At 49.2% G+C, this 21,738-nt stretch overlaps 2 protein-coding genes across 2 annotated transcripts in view; both read right to left on the minus strand.

Moving 5' to 3' along the window:
* LOC144807733 (uncharacterized) overlaps nucleotides 1-21,738 on the minus strand; it is an 85,276-nt gene that overhangs the window by 38,087 nt on the left and 25,451 nt on the right. The gene's annotated exons all lie outside the window — the stretch shown is intronic.
* On the minus strand, nucleotides 1,084-5,301 carry LOC144808030 (uncharacterized). The gene has a single exon (XM_078673592.1). It carries the CDS (start codon nucleotides 5,149-5,151, stop codon nucleotides 2,956-2,958), a length of 2,196 nt encoding a protein of 731 aa, XP_078529718.1. The 5' UTR covers nucleotides 5,152-5,301; the 3' UTR covers nucleotides 1,084-2,955.

The following is a 21,738-nucleotide window of genomic DNA, read 5'->3' on the forward strand; positions in this document are numbered from 1 at the left end:
CGGAACCATCAGCCCGATTACTGATGGCACATATTTATACAGGGAGGAGTCACTTTAGTCTGGTTCTCAATTACATGTGTAGACGTGAGTCTGGTGGTGCCTGATAACTGAAAGGCACATATTTGTTTACATACATTTTCATATATGTCTGATTTATTATTCCTATTACAGCGCCTTCTACCTTGAGAAGGCTGTCCTAGACCAGTGTGTGGACAAAACCCATGCCGACAAATCAAGGACAAAGTGATTGGGACATGGTCTAGGGACACTAACAACAAATCCTACATCTAACCTCACATTTAACTGATGGAGAGCTATAAGCAACCTGAAGTGTAATACTGAGAAAAAGTAACCTGGAGAATTGCTGTAAATTAAAGTAAATTAAAAAAAGACGAATAAAGAACTACATAACCACAGCTGTGTGACCTGGAAGCCGATTGTTTCTCAATATAGCCCTAGTTTGTGATTACCTTACAGTGCTCACATTATCATCCGTGCTAGAAGAGATGGGAGCCTGGGGTGTCTGGTCACAGAAGCTCATTTACATACAAAGGGGGTGACAGCCTGTTCACAACGCACAGCACAACTTGTTTACGTAAAGTGCTTGTACACTGAACAGGGTAAAGTCTTGTGTCTCTTTTTTTCATTTCTTTAATATATATCCTGCACCTCGCTCTCTTCTTCTCTATCTCCCATTTCAATTCATCAAAAATTACTCAAATTCACTACTGCTTTATCAGCACGGCACAAGTCGGGGGTAGCCACAGTTTGAAGGGGTCCCCCCACTATTATCTAGAAACGGGACTCAGTTCCACCTAGCTCCTTAGCCTGCGACTGATAATTGTTACTTTGTGCCCCAGCACTGCAGACACAGGCCTCTGAGTGTTTGTTTGTGTGAGAGGCGCAAGAGAGGAACAGAGAACGTGACAAAATTATCCCTTCTATTGCTTAATACATTGTAAATATGAAACACTTTGGGGCTTAGGGGCTGGATAAAGAATAAAGTCAGGAAACAAACACAAATTAAAAGCACATTTTATTTATTCGCAAAAAATTGTTTAAACATGTAATTAAGTTCCACATATCTGTTTAAAAATATTTACACTTTCAGTCATTTCCGAGTTTAGTTACAAATAGTGGGAATAACACATGATGTATAAAAACTGAAACCAAAAACGTATTTTACATTATTTTATGTTTTCTTGTTTTTTGTTTTTAAAACAGGCCGTCAACCGTTCATGTGAAAATTATTATAAGGGTCTGACACTACATGTGACGTCACTGTGATTTGCATATGATAATGGGCTCCTTCACTATTTTCCTTACTTGCGCCAAGTTGATTGGCATGACATGGGTCTATAGGTATTAAAAATAAACATATAAATAAGATGGAACTGTTTGCTTCAATAAAAAGATTCCCCCAAAAAATAAATAAACATATAAATTCACAGGTGTTCAGCCCGTTTCTCTGGTGATGTCACACACTGACATGTATTTGGCTGCTTCTTCTATTTTTAGGTGAGTACAAATAACGTGCCGTTCCCCCTCCTTCCATTTCTCTCTTTTTCTCCCCCTTTCTTTGTCTCTCTCGCTCTCTTTTTCTCTCCCACACACTCCTGTTAGCTTTAGCTTCATTAATGTCACTGCCACTTCTGGCATTCATACGACAAATCCTTCAGAACATTTGAGGACAAGGGACAATCAAGTGTAGAAGACGAGTTGCTAAGAGTGGAACGGATTGTCCTGGCACATATATGCTTTTGATGTGGGATTTTGCTATATCACCACATTCTTCAAACAGAGTCTCCTGCTTACAATGGCTCAATTCTGGTAAAAAGAAGAGTTTGGCAAGTCACAAAATGAATAGGGAGAGCCAAGTCGAAGAGGAGCCATGGATCACACTTAGTTAAAAGGCCCGAGGCACGAGTTGATCCATCAACCGATAACAGTCTGTAAAAGATGCAGCAAACGTTACTTAAAAAAAGGTATATGCTCTTTTATATCTACAAATAGGTTATTTCTTGAACACCTGTGCTTCACTACTTCATTACAGATACTGCAGTGGCATTTGTTAATATTAATACATGCATTTTAGCAATGAAGCTTCCATCTCCAGAGCCTTGACAACATGTCCACTCTGGGTGTGTTGGGTTTATAGGTTTTATCACTAATCCGACAAGTTAGCTGAAAATACCGCTGTTAGTCCCAGTATTGTTCAGTGTTGCTTTTACTGGTAGTGTGGTCAGGGGCGATTGAATGTTTTTTTTTGGATCTCTTCTTCACCAAATAAAAATCAACAATGATTCTTTTCTTTTAATCCACATTGTGCTTGTCTCCCACTGTGTATCCTGGTACATCATGTCACTTTGCTATGTGTACGGAAGTGAACAATCACTGGAAACAAACACTTTTATAATTCTGCAAATACTGTTATCTGTTTTTCTTCTTTACTGCTATTCGGGTCTTCTATTATCTGGTATTCCAATGTCCTACATAATTTGAATGTTATCTTATTCCGTAATTCATTCCTCTCACAATAACTACACTGTTCTGCTCTTGTCTGTGTCCTCAGATGGGTCAATATTATTTTTGATGTTCTTAAGTTCATTCCGGAGTCCCTGCATCTCTAGGATTATTTCCATGTGAGTTAAATGAAGAATTGTATTCACTGAGGGTTGTGTGGGATCGAAAATTGACAAAAGCACTTCTCACTTTCAGTGCCCTTCTATGTTTTCCCCCTGTGTGTTCGCTGATGACTTTGTAGCTCTGATATTCGACTAAAGCTCTTTCCACTTTAATGGAACTTGAATGGTTTTTCTCCAGTGTGAGTTCGCTGATGATACCTTAATGCTGAAGAGCCGAGAAAACTACTGTCACATTCACTACAATGATAGGGTTTTTCCCACGTGTGTGTTCGCTGATTACTTTGTAGGTCTGATAATTGACTAAAGCTCTTCACAGTTTCACTGCATTTAAATGGCTTTTCCCCTGTGTGTATTCGCTGATGACTTTGAAGGTTTGATAACTCACTAAAGCACTTTGCACATTCACTGAACTTGAATTGTTTTTCCCCGTGTGTGTTCCTTGATGACTTTGAAGGTGTGATAACTGACTAAAGCACTTTGCACATTCACTGCACTTGAATGGCTTTTCTCCTGTGTGTGTTCGCTGATGTCTTTGAAGGTTTGATAACTCACTAAAGCACTTTGCACATTCACTGCACTTGAATGGTTTTTCCCCCGTGTGTGTTCGCTGATGACTTTGAAGGTGTGATAACTGACTAAAGCACTTTGCACATTCACAGCACTTTAATGGTTTTTCTCCTGTGTGTGTTCGCTGATGATACCTTAATGCTGAAGAGTCACGAAAACTACTGTCACATTCACTACAATGATAGGGTTTTTTCCCTGTGTGTGTTCGCTGATGACTTTGTAGCTTTGATAAACGACTAAAGGTCTTCCCACGTTGATTGCACTTGAATGGTTTTTCTCCTGTGCGTGTTCCCTGATGATACCTTAATGATGAAGAGTCACGAAAACTACTGTCACATTCACTACAATGATAGGGTTTTTCCCCCGTGTGTGTTCGCTGATGACTTTGTAGGTATGATAATCGACTAAAGCTCTTCACACATTCACCACATTTAAATGGCTTTTCCCCTGTGTGTGTTCGCTGATGTCTTTGAAGGCTTGCTAAATGACTAAAGCAATTTTCACATTCACTGCACTTGAACTGTTTTTCCCCCGAGTGTGTTCGCTGATGACTTTGAAGGTATGATAACTGACTAAAGCACTTTGCACATTCACTGCACTTGAATGGCTTTTCCCCTGTGTGTGTTCGCTGATGTCTTCTAAGGTATGATAACTCACTAAAGCACTTTGCACATTCAGTGCACTTGAATGGGTTTTCCCCCGTATGTGTTCGCTGATGATTTTGTAGCTCTGATAATCGACTAAAGTTCTTCACACATTCACTGCATTTAAATGGCTTTTCCCCCGTGTGTGTTCGCTGATGCCTTTGAAGGCTTGATAAGTGACTAAAGCACTTTGCACATTCAGTGCACTTGAATGATTTTTCCCCCGTGTGAGTTCGCTGATGACTGTGTAGCTCTGATAATAGACTAAAGCTCTTAACACATTCACTGCAGTTGAATGGTTTTCCCCCTGTGTGTGTTCGATTATGTCCTTGAAGGCTTGATAAATGACTAAAGCACTTTGCACATTCAGTGCACTTGAATGGTTTTTCCCCTGTGTGTGTTCGATTATGTATTTGAAGGTGTGAAAACTGACTAAAGCACTTTGCACATTCACTGCACTTGAATGGCTTTTCTCCTGTGTGTGTTCGCTGATGTCTTCGAAGGCTTGATAACTCACTAAAGCACTTTGCACATTCACTGCACTTGAATGGTTTTTCCCCCGTGTGTGTTCGCTGATGATTTTGTAGCTTTGATAATTGTCTAAAGCTCTTCCCACATTCACTGCAGTTAAATGGCTTTCCCCCCGTGTGTGTTTGCTGATGACTTTGTAGGTTTGATAATAGACTAAAGCACTTTCCACATTCACTGCACTTGAATGGTTTTTCCCCTGTGTGTGTTCGATTATGTATCTGAAGGTGTGATAACTCACTAAAGCACTTTGCACATTCACTGCACTTGAATGGTTTTTCCCCCGTGTGTGTTCGCAGTTGACTTTGTAGGTATGATAATCGACTGAAGCTCTTCACACATTCACTGCACTTGAATGGTTTTTCCCCTGTGTGTGTTCGATTATGTATCTTAAGGTGTGATAACTCACTAAAGCACTTTGCACATTCACTGCACTTGAATGGTTTTTCCCCCGTGTGTGTTCGCTGATGCCTTTGTAGGTATGATAATCGACTGAACCTCTTCACACATTCTCTGCATTTAAATGGCTTTTCCCCTGTGTGTGTTTGCTGATGTCTTTGAAGGCTTGATAAGTGACTAAAGCTCTTTACACATTCACTGCACTTGAATGTTTTTTCTCCAGTGTACGTGTGCTGATGAAGTTTGAGTAGTGATGTCAAACTAAAGCTCTTGCTGCATGTGTGTGATTCTTCTTTCTTGGTTAGTGTCTCTGAGTCGGGTATATATTTGTCTACATCACATGACTGAATTTCATGATGGGCCGACATGGCTGATAAAACACTTGTGTTTTTCTCACACACTTCATATGTGTGCAGTATTTCGCATGTTTGATTTCTGTTTTAACAATAAAATGCAATAGCCACCAAATATTTGCCACACTCCTAATACGTAGAAGGTGTCTTTGTAGGCGATTGTGCCTTTAGATTGGATTATGGCTATACACGCTTGCGGGTAAAAATGTATCTTCCTTCCGGCCGGTGCAAATCTGGACAGTCTGTTGCATTGTAGATATAAGAACTCCTCTTTCCTTTACCCGTCAGTTGTCTGGCTCCGCTCTGTTGTGCTCTTCTCTGGTTACTGTGGTTGGGCCACAAAGAGTTTACAATTCACATAGAGCACGGAATGATGGCTTGTCATCATTTTAAAAAACAGAGCACTGCGGTAATCACATCATACCGATCCTATGATCAAAGCTGGTGTTGGACACTTGTTTATGCAGGAGGCGGTTTGTTATTGTTGTTGCCTTAATTTTCCTAAGGTCATTTCTTCGTCTTGTGGCGTGGAGGTGTACAGCTCAGACTCTTACAATCACTGAACTGCCCTTGATGCTTCATCCGGAATCTGTCAGTTTGTGTGCAGGTTCCCCTGTCGCCGACTGCGCTGATGTTTTCCTGAATACTGAAGCTCATTATTTCTGCTTTTATTGAAGATTTACAGCATTCGCTTCATTATTGATGGTCATTTCACACATTCAAGGCCTGTTTTCTGTTGGATGTAAAGATATTTACAATTACTAAATTAAAACATAATGGAATGAGAATTCACAATGTTTAACTGGTTGTAAAAGACATTTCGGGGGAGATTTTCTAAGTCTCCAAACAATGCAGCGCAGCGCCTCCCCCCCCCCCCCCCGCGCAAGGCTGCGATGCGTGACAGGGCGGGAGCAGGAGAGCACCATATTTTCAAAGATATGGCTCTCTCCTTCCCTTTCCCTTGCGCTGGCACTAATTACAGCGGGCCTGCGCCATGCACACACCTTAGCACCAGAGCACTAGGGTGTGTGTGTGTGTGTGTGTGAGTGTCCAGCATAGGTTTTATACAGGAAGGATACCCTTCCTGTACAAAATACTATGCCTAGAAATGAAGAAAAGCTTTTCCCACTTTGTATCTGTGTTGCACAGTGCAGCGCGCATGCAAAGTCAGAAAAGGAAGGAGAAATTAAAGCATTTCTCCTTCCTTGCACCTAGTTTTGTGGTTGCACGGGAACACCCATGCACCACCCTTGGCAGGCCCCCATGGCACAAAGTAATGCGAAGCAGTGATATGCGATGCTTCACAGTACTTTTACGTTATTTGCTAGAAAGAAAATTAGGAAAAAAAGATTTTGCACTGTTTAGTGCCACTTTTGTGACGCAAACACGGTGCAAAATCTTAGTAAATCTCCCCCTTCTTCTTTACCGCCTTTGAAACTTAGCAAGGAATATATCTTCATACACAGATATTTAATTATAAGTTCTGTTGATCAGGTGATATCTTATTAATGTCTGAAAAGGAGGTGATTTACCAGGGTTTACAGAGTAAGGGCGCTCAGAGCACCCAAGTGCTTGAGGTATAGCGTAAGATAGACGCACATGGTCAAGATTTCATTTAAACAACAATAGATTTTAGAAAAAGAGATTGATCAGGCTGGGCTGTAAAATTTACAGTAACTTTTCACGAAGTATACAACAAAAGTAACTCCATTCACACACTTCTTCTCGTTTCTTTCCTATTCACTTAAGATCATCTCAAATGCCAACTCCTGTCTTCACCTTGTTGTTCATAAGTCACCTTTGACACTTTCACCAGCTCCCTTGGTTCAAGAATTTCTGGTTTCTTCTAACCTGGAAGACTGGAACATTAGTGTGAGTTGAGCGGGGTTTCCTATCACCATAACATCTCTCCATCTCCCTGAAACTAGTGCAGCTTACATCACCTGGTTCTGTCTCTGAAATACAACTTTAAAAAGCAAGTCTTTAGTTCTTTCTAAAGTAGATACATTGGGGGCGTGGCCAAGATGGCGGGCTGACAAGAAGCTCTTGCCGTGAGCTCCTGAGACCCCGGAGCCCTTGAACCGTCCTACGCCGCTGATCTCCCCCGGATTGAGCGGAGGAGAGGACGGACGCGGCTGTGAGCCCGGAGTGAGCTGGTTGGAGCTTCCGGTGGCGCTGGAGCATAGCGCGACGCCTCGCTGCGCTGGTCCCTGGAGCAGGCGTGCATCACGGCTCCGACGCGGCCACGAGAGAGGGAGGTGGCGGCCAACCCACGGTGCCCCTGGGCCGTGGTGAGTCTCCGACCCCGCCGACCGTCGGGGTCCAGGGGTATACCCCTCCCGGACCGCCGGAGCACTCTTGAGGGTGGAGGAGACGACCGCGGAGGAGCCGCGCCTTCTGCAGCGGCCTGGGGGAGGAGCCAGCGTAGAGTCGCTACGCGATCCCGGGGATTGGCAGGGCCGAGAGGCCTAGCGGGCCGGAGATGCCGGCGGATTCCCTTCAGGGACCCCAGCTGTGAGGTGAGCCGTGTGGAGCCCCGGGGGACGCCTCTGACTGCCCAGCCGGTCCGCTTACAGTGGGGAGGATCCGAGAGCTGAGAACGGGAGACACCCACACTGAGCCTAGGCGGAGGAGCTGCAGCGCAATTCGGCGATCCTGCCTACCGCCGACCCATTGACCCCCGGGCCTACGCTGTGGTCCCAAGCTCACAGGGGGGCTTACCGGACCCGAGGACCGCCCCAGGGCCCTACGGACAATTGACCTACTAGCTGCGGTGGCACGACCCGGCCGGGAGAGGGCCTGCCCCGTATTGAGTCCCCCAGTGCGGCGGTGCACGCCCGGACAGTTGCGAAGGGGTGGCGTCACGGCCAACAGCCTGGAGCCAGCGTGGTGGTCTGCTCCTAGGAAGTAGGGGTGCACTCGGAGGGTGTCGCTGTTGGACATTGGTCGATACCCCTTTCAGTCGACTGACTTGCAGTTGTGTATTGACTATTGCGCCCGTGCGTGGGACGCTGCCCCAGGGCCCTGGGACTCAACTGATCTAACCTGCAGCGGAGGTACCCCGAGCGAGGAACGCAGCTCCATCAACATACCGACGGCCTTCCTCCCCCTGCGACGCACCCCCGCCTCTGAGATGTCGGGCAATAGAGGGGGCAAGAAAGGAGAGCGCACCCTGCCCGAAATGCTGGGCAGAAGCGCCCCAAGACAGGACAGGTCCCAGCCAGCACCGAGCCCTTCGACTAGCTCTCGAGGGGCGGAGGGGGGTGAGCCTCCGGTCACCAGGTCTTTTCTGGAGTCGCTGTTTAGCACCCTCAGGGAGGACTTTCAGGCGCTGAAACAAGAGGTGGCTGGCGAGGTCCGAGAGGTGAGGAGAGAAGTCGACTCGCTTGGAGAACGTGTCTCCACCATGGAGGACGCTAATCAATCACGGGACGAGGAGATCGTGCACCTGCAGCAGGAAGTACTGCGGCTTAGAGACCAACAGATCGACCTCCAGGCCCACGCCGAAGATCTCGAGAATAGGTCCAGGCGCAACAACATCAGGGTCAGGGGCGTTCCGTCTAAAGAAGAGGGGGAAGACACAGCAGCCTACCTAAGGGACCTGTTTCGCGACATACTGGGCGAACCGGGAGACTTCCCAGTGAGAATCGACAGGGCACATAGAGTTGGACTCCCGCGTCGAGCCTCGGCGCCGCCCCCAGATATCTTGGCCTTTTTACCGGATTTTCCTCTGAAGGAGCGGATCCTGCGCGAGGCACGTCAAAAACACCCGGTGAGCTTCCGAGGTCAACAACTAGCTTTGTTTCAAGACTTATCCACGATCACGTTGCAGAAACGCAAGTCCTTCAAGATTGCTACGGACTTTCTGCGAGAGCACGACACGCAGTACTCTTGGGGCCATCCTTTCAGGCTTATTTTCCGATGGAACGGAACGCTGCATCAAATGCGATCCCTTCAAGACACGTGCGGTGTGCTGGGTATCACCGCTGCAGATGATGATGTACCGACACCCCGCCGCCGCAATTCCAGAGAGGGATGGCAAACGGTTCGACGGCGCCGATCCACGCTCCCGCCTCCTCGACCGGACTCTCCCACGATTAGAGCGGAAATGGACAGCGCCATACGGGAGGTATCCGGCACCACGTCGTCTAGTGACACGGCCCTGACGGCCTGAGCAACATCCGGGGGGAGATCGTCTTGGCATCATCGACATTGCAGGTTCGAGGGTTCTGGGGGGGAGGGGGGGATCCGGGGGGGCACCGGTGGTGGCTGGACATCCACTCGAACACTTTTCCACAGACTTGTCTGCTAGGGACTGGACTGGGACAATGGAGGTTTCTGCAAAGTTGGGGCCGGGGCTGCAGGGAGAGGGAGGGGAGGCGGGTAGGGCTCTGGACGGGAGATGGGGATACGGAGAGTTGGGGGGTTCGGGGACTGTTTGGGGAGTTGGGGTGGGGGGGATTCGGGGTTTGGGCTGTGCCACATTTGATTTCTGCCGCGCTTGCTATGTCCTAATGTCACTTTCCTGGGGCGGGGTGAGGACTACTCAAGGGGGGATCCAGATTTCGCGCTGGGTTGATGCCCTAATTCCTTGTTGCTGCTCCTGCCTTGTCCTTCCTCTGCAGGGCCAGTGGGCGATGTATCGTGCTAGTTGTGTGTGGCTTTTGTTCCGACCCACATTGCCGGCTTGTACTAGACCCCCTGTTACTTCAGGCCCACTTAGCGCCACTCTTACGATGTTTCTTCATGGCTCTTAGAATTGTCACTCTTAATGTCAAGGGGTTAAATAATTCGGTCAAACGCAGAGCAATATTGTCCCTCCTCGAGAGTACCCAGGCGGACATCTGCCTATTGCAAGAGACTCACTTGTTGGCCCGAGACTGTCCCAGATTGCGGTCTCCAAGGTTTCCGGTGCAGCTCTTTTCCTCCGGGGCTACTAAGAAGGCGGGAGTGGCTATCTTGATGTCCAGGAGGTTTAAAGGGGAGGTTTTGCACAAGGTCGCAGAGCAAAAGGGGAGACTCCTGGCTTACAGGGTTAAGGTAGGGAGATTTCTATTCACTGTGGGCTCAGTATATAGCACCAATGACCGTCAGGATTTGTTTTTACAGTCTGCCCTGGCAGACATCACGACTACCCCAGATAGGCACATAATCATTGGGGGCGATCTGAATATGGTCTTTAACTCGTCCCTAGACAGGTCCACACAGCGCCACCCACACACCGGGGAATTTTCACAGTTGAGTAACTCCCACCTAGGGGATCTGGACATACATGATCTTTGGAGACGCCTGCACCCCACTACACAGGCCTATTCCTACTACTCCCACGCACATAGGACATATGCGAGGCTGGATTATCTCCTGGTTACGGGGCCGATGGCGGAATTGGCGTCCGCTTCTGAGATAGGGGTCCTCTCGTTGTCTGATCACGCTCCGGTGACGGGGTCCTTCCAACTGCCGCCGGAACCCCAGTCTCGCGGGGTCTGGCGCCTCCGGGACACCCTGTTACACAGACCAGCGATACTGAAACAGGTGCGCACTGCGATTGCTGAGTTCCGGGAACACAATGAGAACGACGATACCTCCCGAGCAACGCAGTGGGCAGCCCTGAAAGCGGTGCTTCGGGGTGAATTTATCGCCATCTCCTCGGCGGAGAATAGGGACCGCCAACGGAAAAGGGACGAACTCACTGATACCGTACGGGAGCTGGAACAGATGCATCGGAGGACGGGGGCCCCCAGAGTATGGAGGCAACTCAAAGCGGCCCGGAAGCTCCTTTCCGCGCTCGACATGGATAAAGCGGAATATGCGGCGCTGCGCATGAAACATGCGTACTACACCGGTGGTGACCGCTGCGGCCGACTGCTGGCGAATAAACTTCGGGTGCAGCATCTGCACCAACGGGTTACGGAGTTGTCCACCCCTGGCGGTTCATTGGCCACGGAGGACCACCGGATCGCAGACGGATTCCGCCGTTATTATGCCGACCTGTACGCGGGTGAGGCCCCCTCGGCCTCAGCTGGGACCGATTACCTCGCGTCGGTCGACCTCCCTGTTCTCACATCGGAACAGGCGGAACACTTGGAGCGGGACATCCGGCCGGAGGAAGTGATTAGTGCTATCTCCCGCCTCAAGCATGGGAAGGCCCCGGGTCCCGACGGTTACACCCCGCTTTTCTATAAAATATTCTGTTCAGAGCTGGTGCCGCTGTTGACGCGGCTCTTTAACTCCTTTGCCAAGCCTGGGGCCATCCCTCCGGATCTCCTACGAGCCACGGTGACGGTTATCCCTAAGCCTGGGAAGGACCGGACCGAATGTGCCTCTTACCGGCTGATCTCGCTACTCAATGTGGACCTCAAGCTCTACACTGGGATTCTGGCGGCGCGTCTGGCACCGCACTTGCCGGGACTTGTGGACCCAGATCAGGCCGGGTTTGTCCCGGGCCGACAGATGGTGGACAACACTAAAAGAGTAATCCACGTCCTGGAGAAGGCCTCCCGTATCCCCGGTGAGCGCATGCTGCTCTCGGTTGACGCGGAGAAGGCGTTCGACCGGGTGCATTGGCCATACCTGGAGCAGGTGCTTTGCAAGTTGGGTATAGGAGAGAAGTTCCGCACCCTCATATTTAATTGTTACAAATCTCCTACGGCGATAGTGAGAGTGAATGGCTGCAACTCTGACCGATTCGCGATAGAGAGAGGGACCAGACAGGGGTGCCCACTCTCCCCACTGCTCTTCGCTCTTTACATGGAGCCTTTTGCTCAGAGGATTCGGCGCAATCCGGAGGTGACTGGCGTCCGGATGGGGGGCTACACCCACACTATCAGTTTGTATGCGGATGATGTGATTTTAATGCTTGATAACCCGAGGGAGTCGCTCCCCGCTTGCATTGCCGAGATGGACGCCTTCGCCGCAGTGGCGGGTTTTAAAATGAACATGAGAAAGTCGGCGGCCCTTGACATCTCGCTCGCCTCTGCTACGCGGCTTGAGCTGCAGGGTAACTTCCCCATGCGATGGTCTGGAGATCTGATCCCATACCTTGGGGTACTACTGGCGCCCTCTCTGCCTGCCATGGTTACTGCTAACTACGCGGCCTTGGGCAGGAAAATGAAGGAGGAATTGCTCTGTTGGAGCAAAGGTACGCTATCCTTGTTGGGACGGATCGCCGCGGTCAAGATGACCCTCTTGCCGCAGGTACTGTACCTGTTCCGGGCCTTACCACTCCAGCCGCCGAAGGGATGGATACGTCAGGCTCAGACCGATATTGCACGGTTTGTCTGGCAGGGCCGTAAACCCAGACTCAGGAGGGCCCTGTCTACACTGGCACCCGAGTCCGGTGGTCTGGGCATTCCGGACCTCCACAAATATTTCCAGGCAGCGCAGCTGCGGTACCTGGTTGAATGGAGCAAATGGGAGTCTGACAGACACTGGTTGTTCCAGGATCAGGCGGTGGCGGGCAGGACTCTACAAGAGATACCTTTCCTTCGCAGGAGTCACTGACCCCCCAATCTCTATGCGTCCTTTGTCACCCAGGTCCCGCTCCGTGTCTGGGACGCGGTGAATATTAAACACGACCTTACCACCTTCCCGTCACCGCTTACTCCGCTGGTGGGGAATCCCGACTTTCGACCCGGGACGGAACCTGGAGCGTTCTCGCTTTGGCAGGTAGCTAGATGCTGCGCACTGTTCCATATCTATGGCTCTGAAGGTGCTGTGCCGTTTGAAGACCTTCGCCGGGAATATCACCTGCCTGAGACCGAGCGTATGCGATATTTGCAAGTACGCCATTGGGCGCTTCAGCCGCAGGTGCGGGAGCTGGCCGATCGGAAACTTACTCCGTACGAGATGTGGCTGGCAACGCGCTCCTCGGATGCCAAGCTCATTTCTGACATATATCGACTCTTGCAACCCCCCCCTTACCACATCCATAACCCCGGGAGGGCTCGCTGGGAACGAGAGCTGGGGAGGGAACTGAGTCATAGGGAATGGGATGACATCTCCTACCTAGCGCGTCATTCCGCATACCACACTGGGCTCACAGAGACCTTCACTAAGATATCTACATACTGGTACTACACGCCCCAGAGGCTACACGAAATGAATCATCACATCCCGGACACTTGTTGGCGCGACTGTGGGCAGATAGGCACGCTTACACACGTTTTGTGGGACTGTCCGCTGCTGGATCCGTACTGGAAAGAGGTCTTAGACGAAATAGACCAGTGCTTTAACATCGAATTTATTTATTTATTTATTTTTTTGCAGAGTTTTATATAGCGCGAACTAGAACCGAACCGAATCAGTTATCAGAGCGCTTTACATAGCACCAGTTACGTTACAAGAGGACACACTTTCATTTTAGGCACGGGGAGATTAAGTGATTTGCCCAGAATCACAGGGGGTTTTTGGCGTCGTTACCGAGACTCGAACCAAGTTCCCCAGGTCCGAGGTCGAGCGCCTTAGCCGTTAGGCCAACCCCTCTCCCCGAATTACCTCGCCTCCCTGCTTATGTCCTATTAGGGTTGCCCAATAGATTGATGTATCCTCTGCGCTCCAAGAAGGGCAGACAGATAGCGATTGCCTTAGGCTCGGCGATCCAGAACATACTCATATATTGGCGAACCACCACCCTTCCTAATTCCGTTGGCTGGCTGCACCGGTTATGGCACGTTCTGGGGATGGAGAAGCTGTCCCTCACAGTGGCGGGGGAGGTGGATAGATTCGACGACCTGTGGCAGCCTTTTCTAATCTTGTTGCAGTCGGAGTTCAAGGAGATTACCTGTCCACGATATCTTAGGCTGCTGCGACTAACAAGCCCGATTACACAACAGACATAGAAAGGGAGTACGTTGGAGGGTGTAGCTCCTCTACGGAAGTGCATAAGATGTGGGACATTTGCACAGGCACGAAGGGTGAGGGAGGGGAGGGAGGGTTCGGGAGGGAGGGTACGGGAGGGGGGAGTTGGGGGGGTTGTTGGCTCTGGAATATGTCGTCTCGACCCTTTGCATAAAACTATGGCTCTGCGAATGCGTAGATAGCAACATGTGCTTTCTTTAGACGGTGGTACAGGAGGAGCCTTTGCGGTACTTTGTCTCGACGATTGTATTCCTTGTTTGTCCTGTTTTTCTTTGTTTATTAAAATGCAATAAAATACTTTAAACCTAAAGTAGATACATTTCTGAACGATGCAACTCCTTCCGGGGCTTTTTTGTAAAACAGAGCGAGGGGTTCACTGTAAGGCCCATTCTTTACATTATAAGCGCAGATAAGGCAAACAAACGTTGATTCATATAATTTAATATTCAACGATATCAGTCATTTAGTACTTATAGAGAATCCATCACAACCAATAATTCACCTGAGCTATCCACGCAGCAAATGTGTGCATATTACTGTTTTCCCCATTTTCCAAAATTACATAGCATCTGGCATGATGTTGCCTGTTTGGGGCCCAGGATGCCACTTTGTGACTGGATGGGCATTTGGCAGAGCGGGAGGAGGTGTCTGTTATCCACAGGTCATGCGGCATTTCTACCTTTGCATATTTCTTATATTCAAGTTTCCCTAATTTCCTGTTTTTGGGCCCCCCTACTGCCCTCTGGCTGCACACTCAATCTGTGGGGTTCATCAGAAGTCAGATAACGGCCCGATATTCAAAAGGCCATGGATCTCACTTCTTCTACAACACTTATTGCAGACATAGGGCCTAGTTAGAAGTTTGTTTAACAGATTATTGCCTCAAAACTACAGTTGGGTGAAGAATTCGACTGTGCCGGCGGAGCTTGCGAAGTTTTGCCCTCTCCGTACTCTGTGTGGAGTTCGAGAAAACTCCACGAAGTGATGCAGAACGGAGTTCTTGTCTCCAGCGGTTCACCAACGGTAAGGTGGCGAGGGCTTATGAGAAAATATAATGCGCTAGACCTCCTCCTGGCGAGATTTCTCATTTCGGGAGGTCGAGTGTAGAAATCTGCCATTCTCATTTATGAAGCTGCCATTCTATTAGAATGTCAATTAGAGTGGCCGAAAGCAGCAGTGCCCTCTGGCACGACGCGTAGTGCCGTTTGTGCTGATTTTACAGTGCGGGTTAAACTCCTGGCACAAAAAATCAATGAGAGCAGCGCAACTATAATAATAATAATCCACATTTGTAAAGCGGAACACCACCCGTAAGGGTCTCTAGGCGCTCGGGGCCGTCGGAAAGATTAAGCAAGCTATTGCTCAGAGTCACATGGTGCTGGGCTAATCTGCCGCTGGTGCCGGGGATCGAACCGTGATCCCCAGATTCCGGAGTCATTTGCCCTAGCCATGGCGCCACACCTCTTCCCAATCTTAACAAACTCTGCCCCTAGTGGAAGTCTGCAGAGTGCGTCCGAGTTCGCCTGACACTTCGTGGAGTTCTGCGGAGTAAAACTCTGCGAACTACACCAAGGCCTTATCAAAACGTAACAGATATCCTGTCTGCCTTATTATAATTGCCACAGGATGTAATGCATTTTCCACGGGTCGGGCAGGATACCTGTCCCATTTGTGATGGAATAAACAATCCACTGAAATCTAAATCAGACCTCTGGTGTACATCGCGTCCAGTTTCTGGTCTTGACGGATCTTGTGGTTTGTGGGTCTCTCACTGCTTTGAGGTCTCCGCCAGGCAGACTTTCTGTCAGCTGCGCCCTGTGAAAATCTTCCTTCCAGGTAGGACCTCCGTCAGCTGCACCTTGTGCAGATCTTTCTTCCAGGCTGGACTTCGGTCAGCCGTGCCTTGTGCAGATCTTCATTCCAGGCTGGACTTCTGTCAGTTGTGCCTTGAGCAGATCTTCATTCCAGGCAGGACTTCTGTCAGCTGCGCCTTCTGCAGATCTTCCTTCCAGGGTGGACGTCTATCACAGCAGCTTCTTCATTTAAAATCTTACTCAGTTTGTTTTTCATCATACCTACTCACCTATGTACTGTTTCTGACCCTACGACATCTCTGGCAGAAATCTTGTGCTGTCTGTTGCTACATAAACAGGAAGTACATTGCTACTGCAGGGAGAGTGCAGTGTCCTTGCAGTCAGATGCACTTGATTGGGATAAAAGGTACCATGTTTGTTAGAAAAGCTGCAACTATTAGAAAAATAACATACCAAAAGCAGCGCATACAGTGCAATAACACAGACCAGGTTCTTGAAAAATGTGACGCAAACAATGCAATAACACAGGCTAGGCACGAGGAGAATCTGATGTAAACAATGCAATAACACAGGCCAAGCACGAGGAGAATCTGATGCAAACAATGCAACAACACAGGTCAGGCACTATGAGAATCTGATGTAAACAATGCAATAACACAGGCCACGCACGAGGAGAATCTGATGTAAACAATGCAACAACACAGGTCAGGCACTATGAGAATCTGATGTAAACAATGCAATAACACAGGCCAGGCACAAGGAGAATCTGACGGACACAATGCAATAACACAGGACAGGCACGAGGAGAATCTAATGCAAACAATGCAATAACACAGGCCAGGAACAAGGAAAATCTGATGCAAACAATGCAATCACACAGGCGAGGCACTAGGAGAATCTGATGCAAACAATGCAATAACACAGGTCAGGCAATGCAATAACACAGGTCAGGCACTAGAAGAATCTGATGCAAACAATGCAATAACACAGACCAGGTATTAGAAAAACGTGACGCAAACAATGCAATAACACAGGCCAGACACGAGGAGAATCTGATGCAAACAAAGCAATAACACAGGCGAGGCACTAGGAGAATCTGATGCAAACAATGCAATAACACAGGTCAGGCACTAGAAGAATCTGATGCAAACAATGCAATAACACAGACCAGGTACTAGAAAAACGTGACGCAAACAATGCAATAACACAGGCCAGGCTCGAGGAGAATCTGATGTAAACAATGCAATAACACAGGCCAGGCACAAGGAGAATATGATGCAAACAATGCAATAACACAGGCCAGGCACTAGGAGAATCTGATGCAAACAATGCAATAACACAGGCCAGGCACTAGGAGAATCTGATGCAAACAATGCAATAACACAGGCCAGGCACTAGGAGAATCTGATGCAAACAATGCAATAACACAGGCCAGGCACAAGGAGAATATGATGCAAACAATGCAATAACACAGGCCAGGCACTAGGAGAATCTGATGTAAACAATGCAATAACACAGGCCAGGCACGAGGAGAATCTGATGTAAACAATGCAATAACACAGGCCAGGCACAAGGAGAATCTGATGCAAACAATGCAATAACACAGGCCAGGTGTTGGTAGAATCTGAGGCAAACAATGCAATAACACAGGCCAGGCACTAGGTGAATCTGATGTAAACAAAGCAATAACACAGGCCAGGCACGAGGAGAATCTGATGTAAACAATGCAATAACACAGGCCAGGCACAAGGAGAATCTGATGCAAACAATGCAATAACACAGGCCAGGCACGAGGAGAATCTGATGGACACAATGCAATAACACAGGCCAGGCACGAGAAGAATCTGATGTAAACAATGCAACAACACAGGCCCGGCATGAGAAAAATCTGATGCAAACAATGCAATAACACAGGCCGGGCACGTGGAGAATCTGATGTAAACAATGTAATAACACAGGCCAGGCATCAGGAGAATGTGATGCAAACAATGCAATAACACAGGCCAGGCACAAGGAGAATCTGATGCAAACACTGCAACAACACAGGTCAGGCACTATGAGAATCTGATGTAAACAATGCAATAACACAGGCCAGGCACGAGGAGAATCTGACGGACACAATGCAATAACACAGGCCAGGCACGAGGAGAATCTGATGTAAACAATGCAATAACACAGGCCAGGCACAAGGAGAATCTGATGCAAACAATGCAATAACACAGGCCAGGTGTTGGGAGAATCTGAGGCAAACAATGCAATAACACAGGCCAGGCACTAGGTGAATCTGATGTAAACAGGGTTTTTTTTTTAACCCTGTATCTTCACCTTGCAGCGCTTGATCGCGCTTTTTAACTCACTTTTTGCTCACCTGCCTCAGGGACCTTGCCCTCGTCCCTCCCTCCCGCGCAGCCGAGCTTGACGCTGTCGCGGCATCACTTTCACTCGCCTGCCGCCTTCAGCGGACGCTCCCCCGGCCACGCCCACTTCTTGGCCACGCCTCCTTGCCTTACTACTAATCATGTGCCTCTACCGTTCGCGCAGCGGACGGGCGCAGCGGGCGCGCCGTTTGCGCGCCGAAGGCACGCCTAAGGCAAGCCCGTCTGCGCCCGTCCGCGACGGGCCGGGACCAGGGGCCATAGACTCTGCCCTTCCTCTGATGTACTCTTCTGCCCAACTCTCTTCTCTCTCTACTTCTACCCTTCTCCCTCCTTCCACAGTCAAACACTTATCCTCGCACGGTATTTATGTCCCCCCCTTACTGGTCCAGTTTTGCCCACCCCCCCTTCCTTAACTTCCTCCACGCCTCCCCTCACTCGTGCTACCCCTGGTTTCCCCGCTGCCTCTGCTTTTCTTCTCAATACTCGCTCTGCTGTAAAAAAAAAAACTGCTCTCTTTAACCTTTTGGACACTGACTCCCCGGATTTCCTTTTCCTCACTGAGACCTGGCTCTCTTCGGATTCACTCCCTGACCTTTTGGCCATTCTCCCTGGCACCCATTATGCTCTCCGTGCTGACCGCCCTGATGGAAAAACCGGAGGTGGAGTGGCTATGATAGTCCGCCGCTCTTTGCAATTCCAGCTCCTGCCGCATCCTAGTATTTCTGGTGTTGATTTTTTGGTGGCCCGCTCGCTTAACCTCCCGGTTCCCCTCACGGTGATCCTTCTGTACCGCCCCCCTCAAAACATGCCATCATTTGTGTCCACCCTGCAGGATCTCCTGGCCACTCTGGCTGTAAATAACTCCTCGTTACTCCTGCTCGGGGATTTCAATTTTTGGCCGGGTGATCCGAGGGAGGATTCCTCTTCTAAAGACTTCTCTGCCACCCTTCGTTGTCTTAATTTTCTGCCACACGTCTCGGTTCCCACCCACACCCATGGCCACATCCTGGACCAGATCTGGTCTTTACGTTGCAATTCCTCGGTCAATTCGATCTCCCCTTGTGTTTGGTCAGATCATTTTTTGATCTCTTTTTCTATCTACCTAGGTCAATCCGAGAAAGCCCTCCTGCCCAAAAACATCTGGGCTCGGAGCTGGAATAAGACCGATCTTAATGATCTTTCTTCCTCTCTGTCCTCATCGGCTCCCACCCTGACTGGCCTCTCTGTGGAGAATCAGGCCGATGCCATTAACATCTGGCTTTCTTCGGCTTGCGACCGGGCCGCTCCACTCAAAAAGATCAGATCAGCCCGCCCTCACGATGCTCACAAGTGGTTTTCCAACGACCTCAGATCCCTGAAATTAGAGCTCAGGCGCTCTGAGCGTCGTTGGCGCCGTAACTATTGTCCCACCCTCCGCCTCAATTACAAGGCTCTTCTAAATAACTATAAACTGGCCATCTTAGCGGCCAAATCCAAATATTTCACAGAGCGCGTAGCCCTCTCGGCCAATAAATCTCGTGAGATTTTTTCACTGGTGCGTAGTCTCGCCACCTCCGACCGTGCTAGCCTTTCCCCTGCCCCTTCTCAATCTTTCTGTCATTCTCTGAATGATTATTTTATCAATAAAATAATCACCATCAAGGCTAACATTCCGATTGTGCCCCAACCTAACTTGCCGGATCACTCCCTCTCTTCTTCCTCTGTTTTGGATCATTTTAAACCCATTTCACCTGAGCTCTTCCGCGACCTTCTTGTTACGGTCAAGTCCGGCTCTCCGGCCGATCGTGCACCTGCACGGATCCTCAGAACCCTATACACTAGCTGTCCTACCCCTCCTTTAACTTTTCTCAACTCTTGCTTGGCTCTGGGTTCTGTCCCCTCTTCCTTTAAAACTGCCATTGTGCTTCCTATCCTGAAGAAAGCTGGCCTGGACCCCTCCCTTCCATCGAACTTCAGGCCGATCTCCCTTCTTCCCTATCTTGGGAAGATTCTTGAGAGCCACGTGACTTCCTGCCTCTCCAATTACATCGAGGAGAACAACATCCTGGCCTCTCACCAGGCTGGCTTTCGACCTGGCCACTCTACCGAGAGTGTGATCCTTGCGGTCCTGGATGAACTGAAAGGGAAGGCCGACAGTAATCTCCCCCAGGCCTTAGTCCTCTTAGATCTGTCCGCTGCGTTCGATACGGTCGACCACGCCATTCTTCTCGACCGTGTCAGCGCAGCGGGCATCCAGGGCACTGCCCTCTCCTGGATCGCGTCCTTTCTTCAGGGCAGATCACAGGCAGTTCACCTCTCTGATTTCTCTGCACCCCCCCTCCCGGTCACCTGCGGAGTACCCCAAGGCTCTTCTCTTTCCCCCCTTCTTTTCAATCTTTATATCCGCCCCCTCATTTCTTCCCTTCTCGAGCTGGGGGTCTCGGTGTACAACTACGCAGACGACCTCCAGCTCGTCTTTGATCTATCTTCTCCTACTCACTCTCTCCCCAAGCTTAGCTCTACTCTTGTCTTCATATCCCAATGGATGAGCTTCAACCATTTGAAGCTCAACCCTGACAAGACAGAGCTTGTTCTCACTGGTGGTCCCTCTAACCCCTGGTCCTCCGTTCACTGGCCCCTTTCCTTCGGTCCTCCCCCCTCCCCAGTTTCTTCTGTCCGGACCTTGGGCATCAAGATCAGTAATGATCTTTCTATGCATGCGCACATCAGTTCCGTTGTCTCCTCCTGTTTTCTTTCCCTCCGCCTCATTCGCAAAATTTCTCGGTTTTTTTCTGTTGATGCCCAAAAAGCCATCATTTCTGCCCTTATCACATCCCGCCTGGATTATGGTAATGGCCTGTACGTAGGCATTCCGGCCTACGAAACTCGCCGGCTCCAGGCCATCCAGAACCAGGCGGCCCGTCTTGTTTTCCGTCTTCCTAAGTTTTCCCACATCACTCCTGCCCTCAAATCCCTTCACTGGCTCCCCGTTCACTTCAGGTCCCAGTTCAAACTTGCCTGTCTGGCTTTTCGGGCGTATGCCCGCTCTGCTCCTCTCTTTATCAATTCCTTAATCTCTTCTCATGCCCCTTGCCGTTCTCTTCGCTCGTCTTCTCTCTCTCTTCTTCACGTTCCCCGCTTCCGCAAATCCCGCACCGGAGGCACCCGCTTCTCGGTGCGGGCTCCCCAGATCTGGAACACTCTCCCTCTCTCCATTCGTTCCATTCCTATCTTCTCACACTTTCGTAAAGCTCTCAAAACTTTCTTCTTTCTTCAGGCTTTCCCTGGCTAATTCCCCCGGACCCCTTGGCAGGTACGGTTGTGTTCCTTAGCGCCAGGAAGCCGCCTGGCCGCAGTGCGCTCTAGAAGCTTCTTTTTCATTTTCATTTTTCATTTTCAAACAAAGAAATAACACAGGCCAGGCACGAGGAGAATCTGATGTAAACAATGCAATAACACAGGCCAGGCACAAGGAGAATCTGATGTAAACAATATAATAACACAGGCCAGGCTCGAGGAGAATCTGATGCAAACACTGCAATAACACGAGCCAGGCATGAGGAGAATCTGATGCA

The sequence above is a fragment of the Lissotriton helveticus genome, chromosome 1_2 (assembly GCF_964261635.1).
Source record: "Lissotriton helveticus chromosome 1_2, aLisHel1.1, whole genome shotgun sequence".
Classification (NCBI taxonomy): domain Eukaryota; kingdom Metazoa; phylum Chordata; class Amphibia; order Caudata; family Salamandridae; genus Lissotriton; species Lissotriton helveticus.

Bases quoted from the DNA above. Each gene is read 5' to 3' on its own strand.
- LOC144808030 (XM_078673592.1), bottom strand. From the start codon at position 5,151: ATGTCGGCCCATCATGAAATTCAGTCATGTGATGTAGACAAATATATA.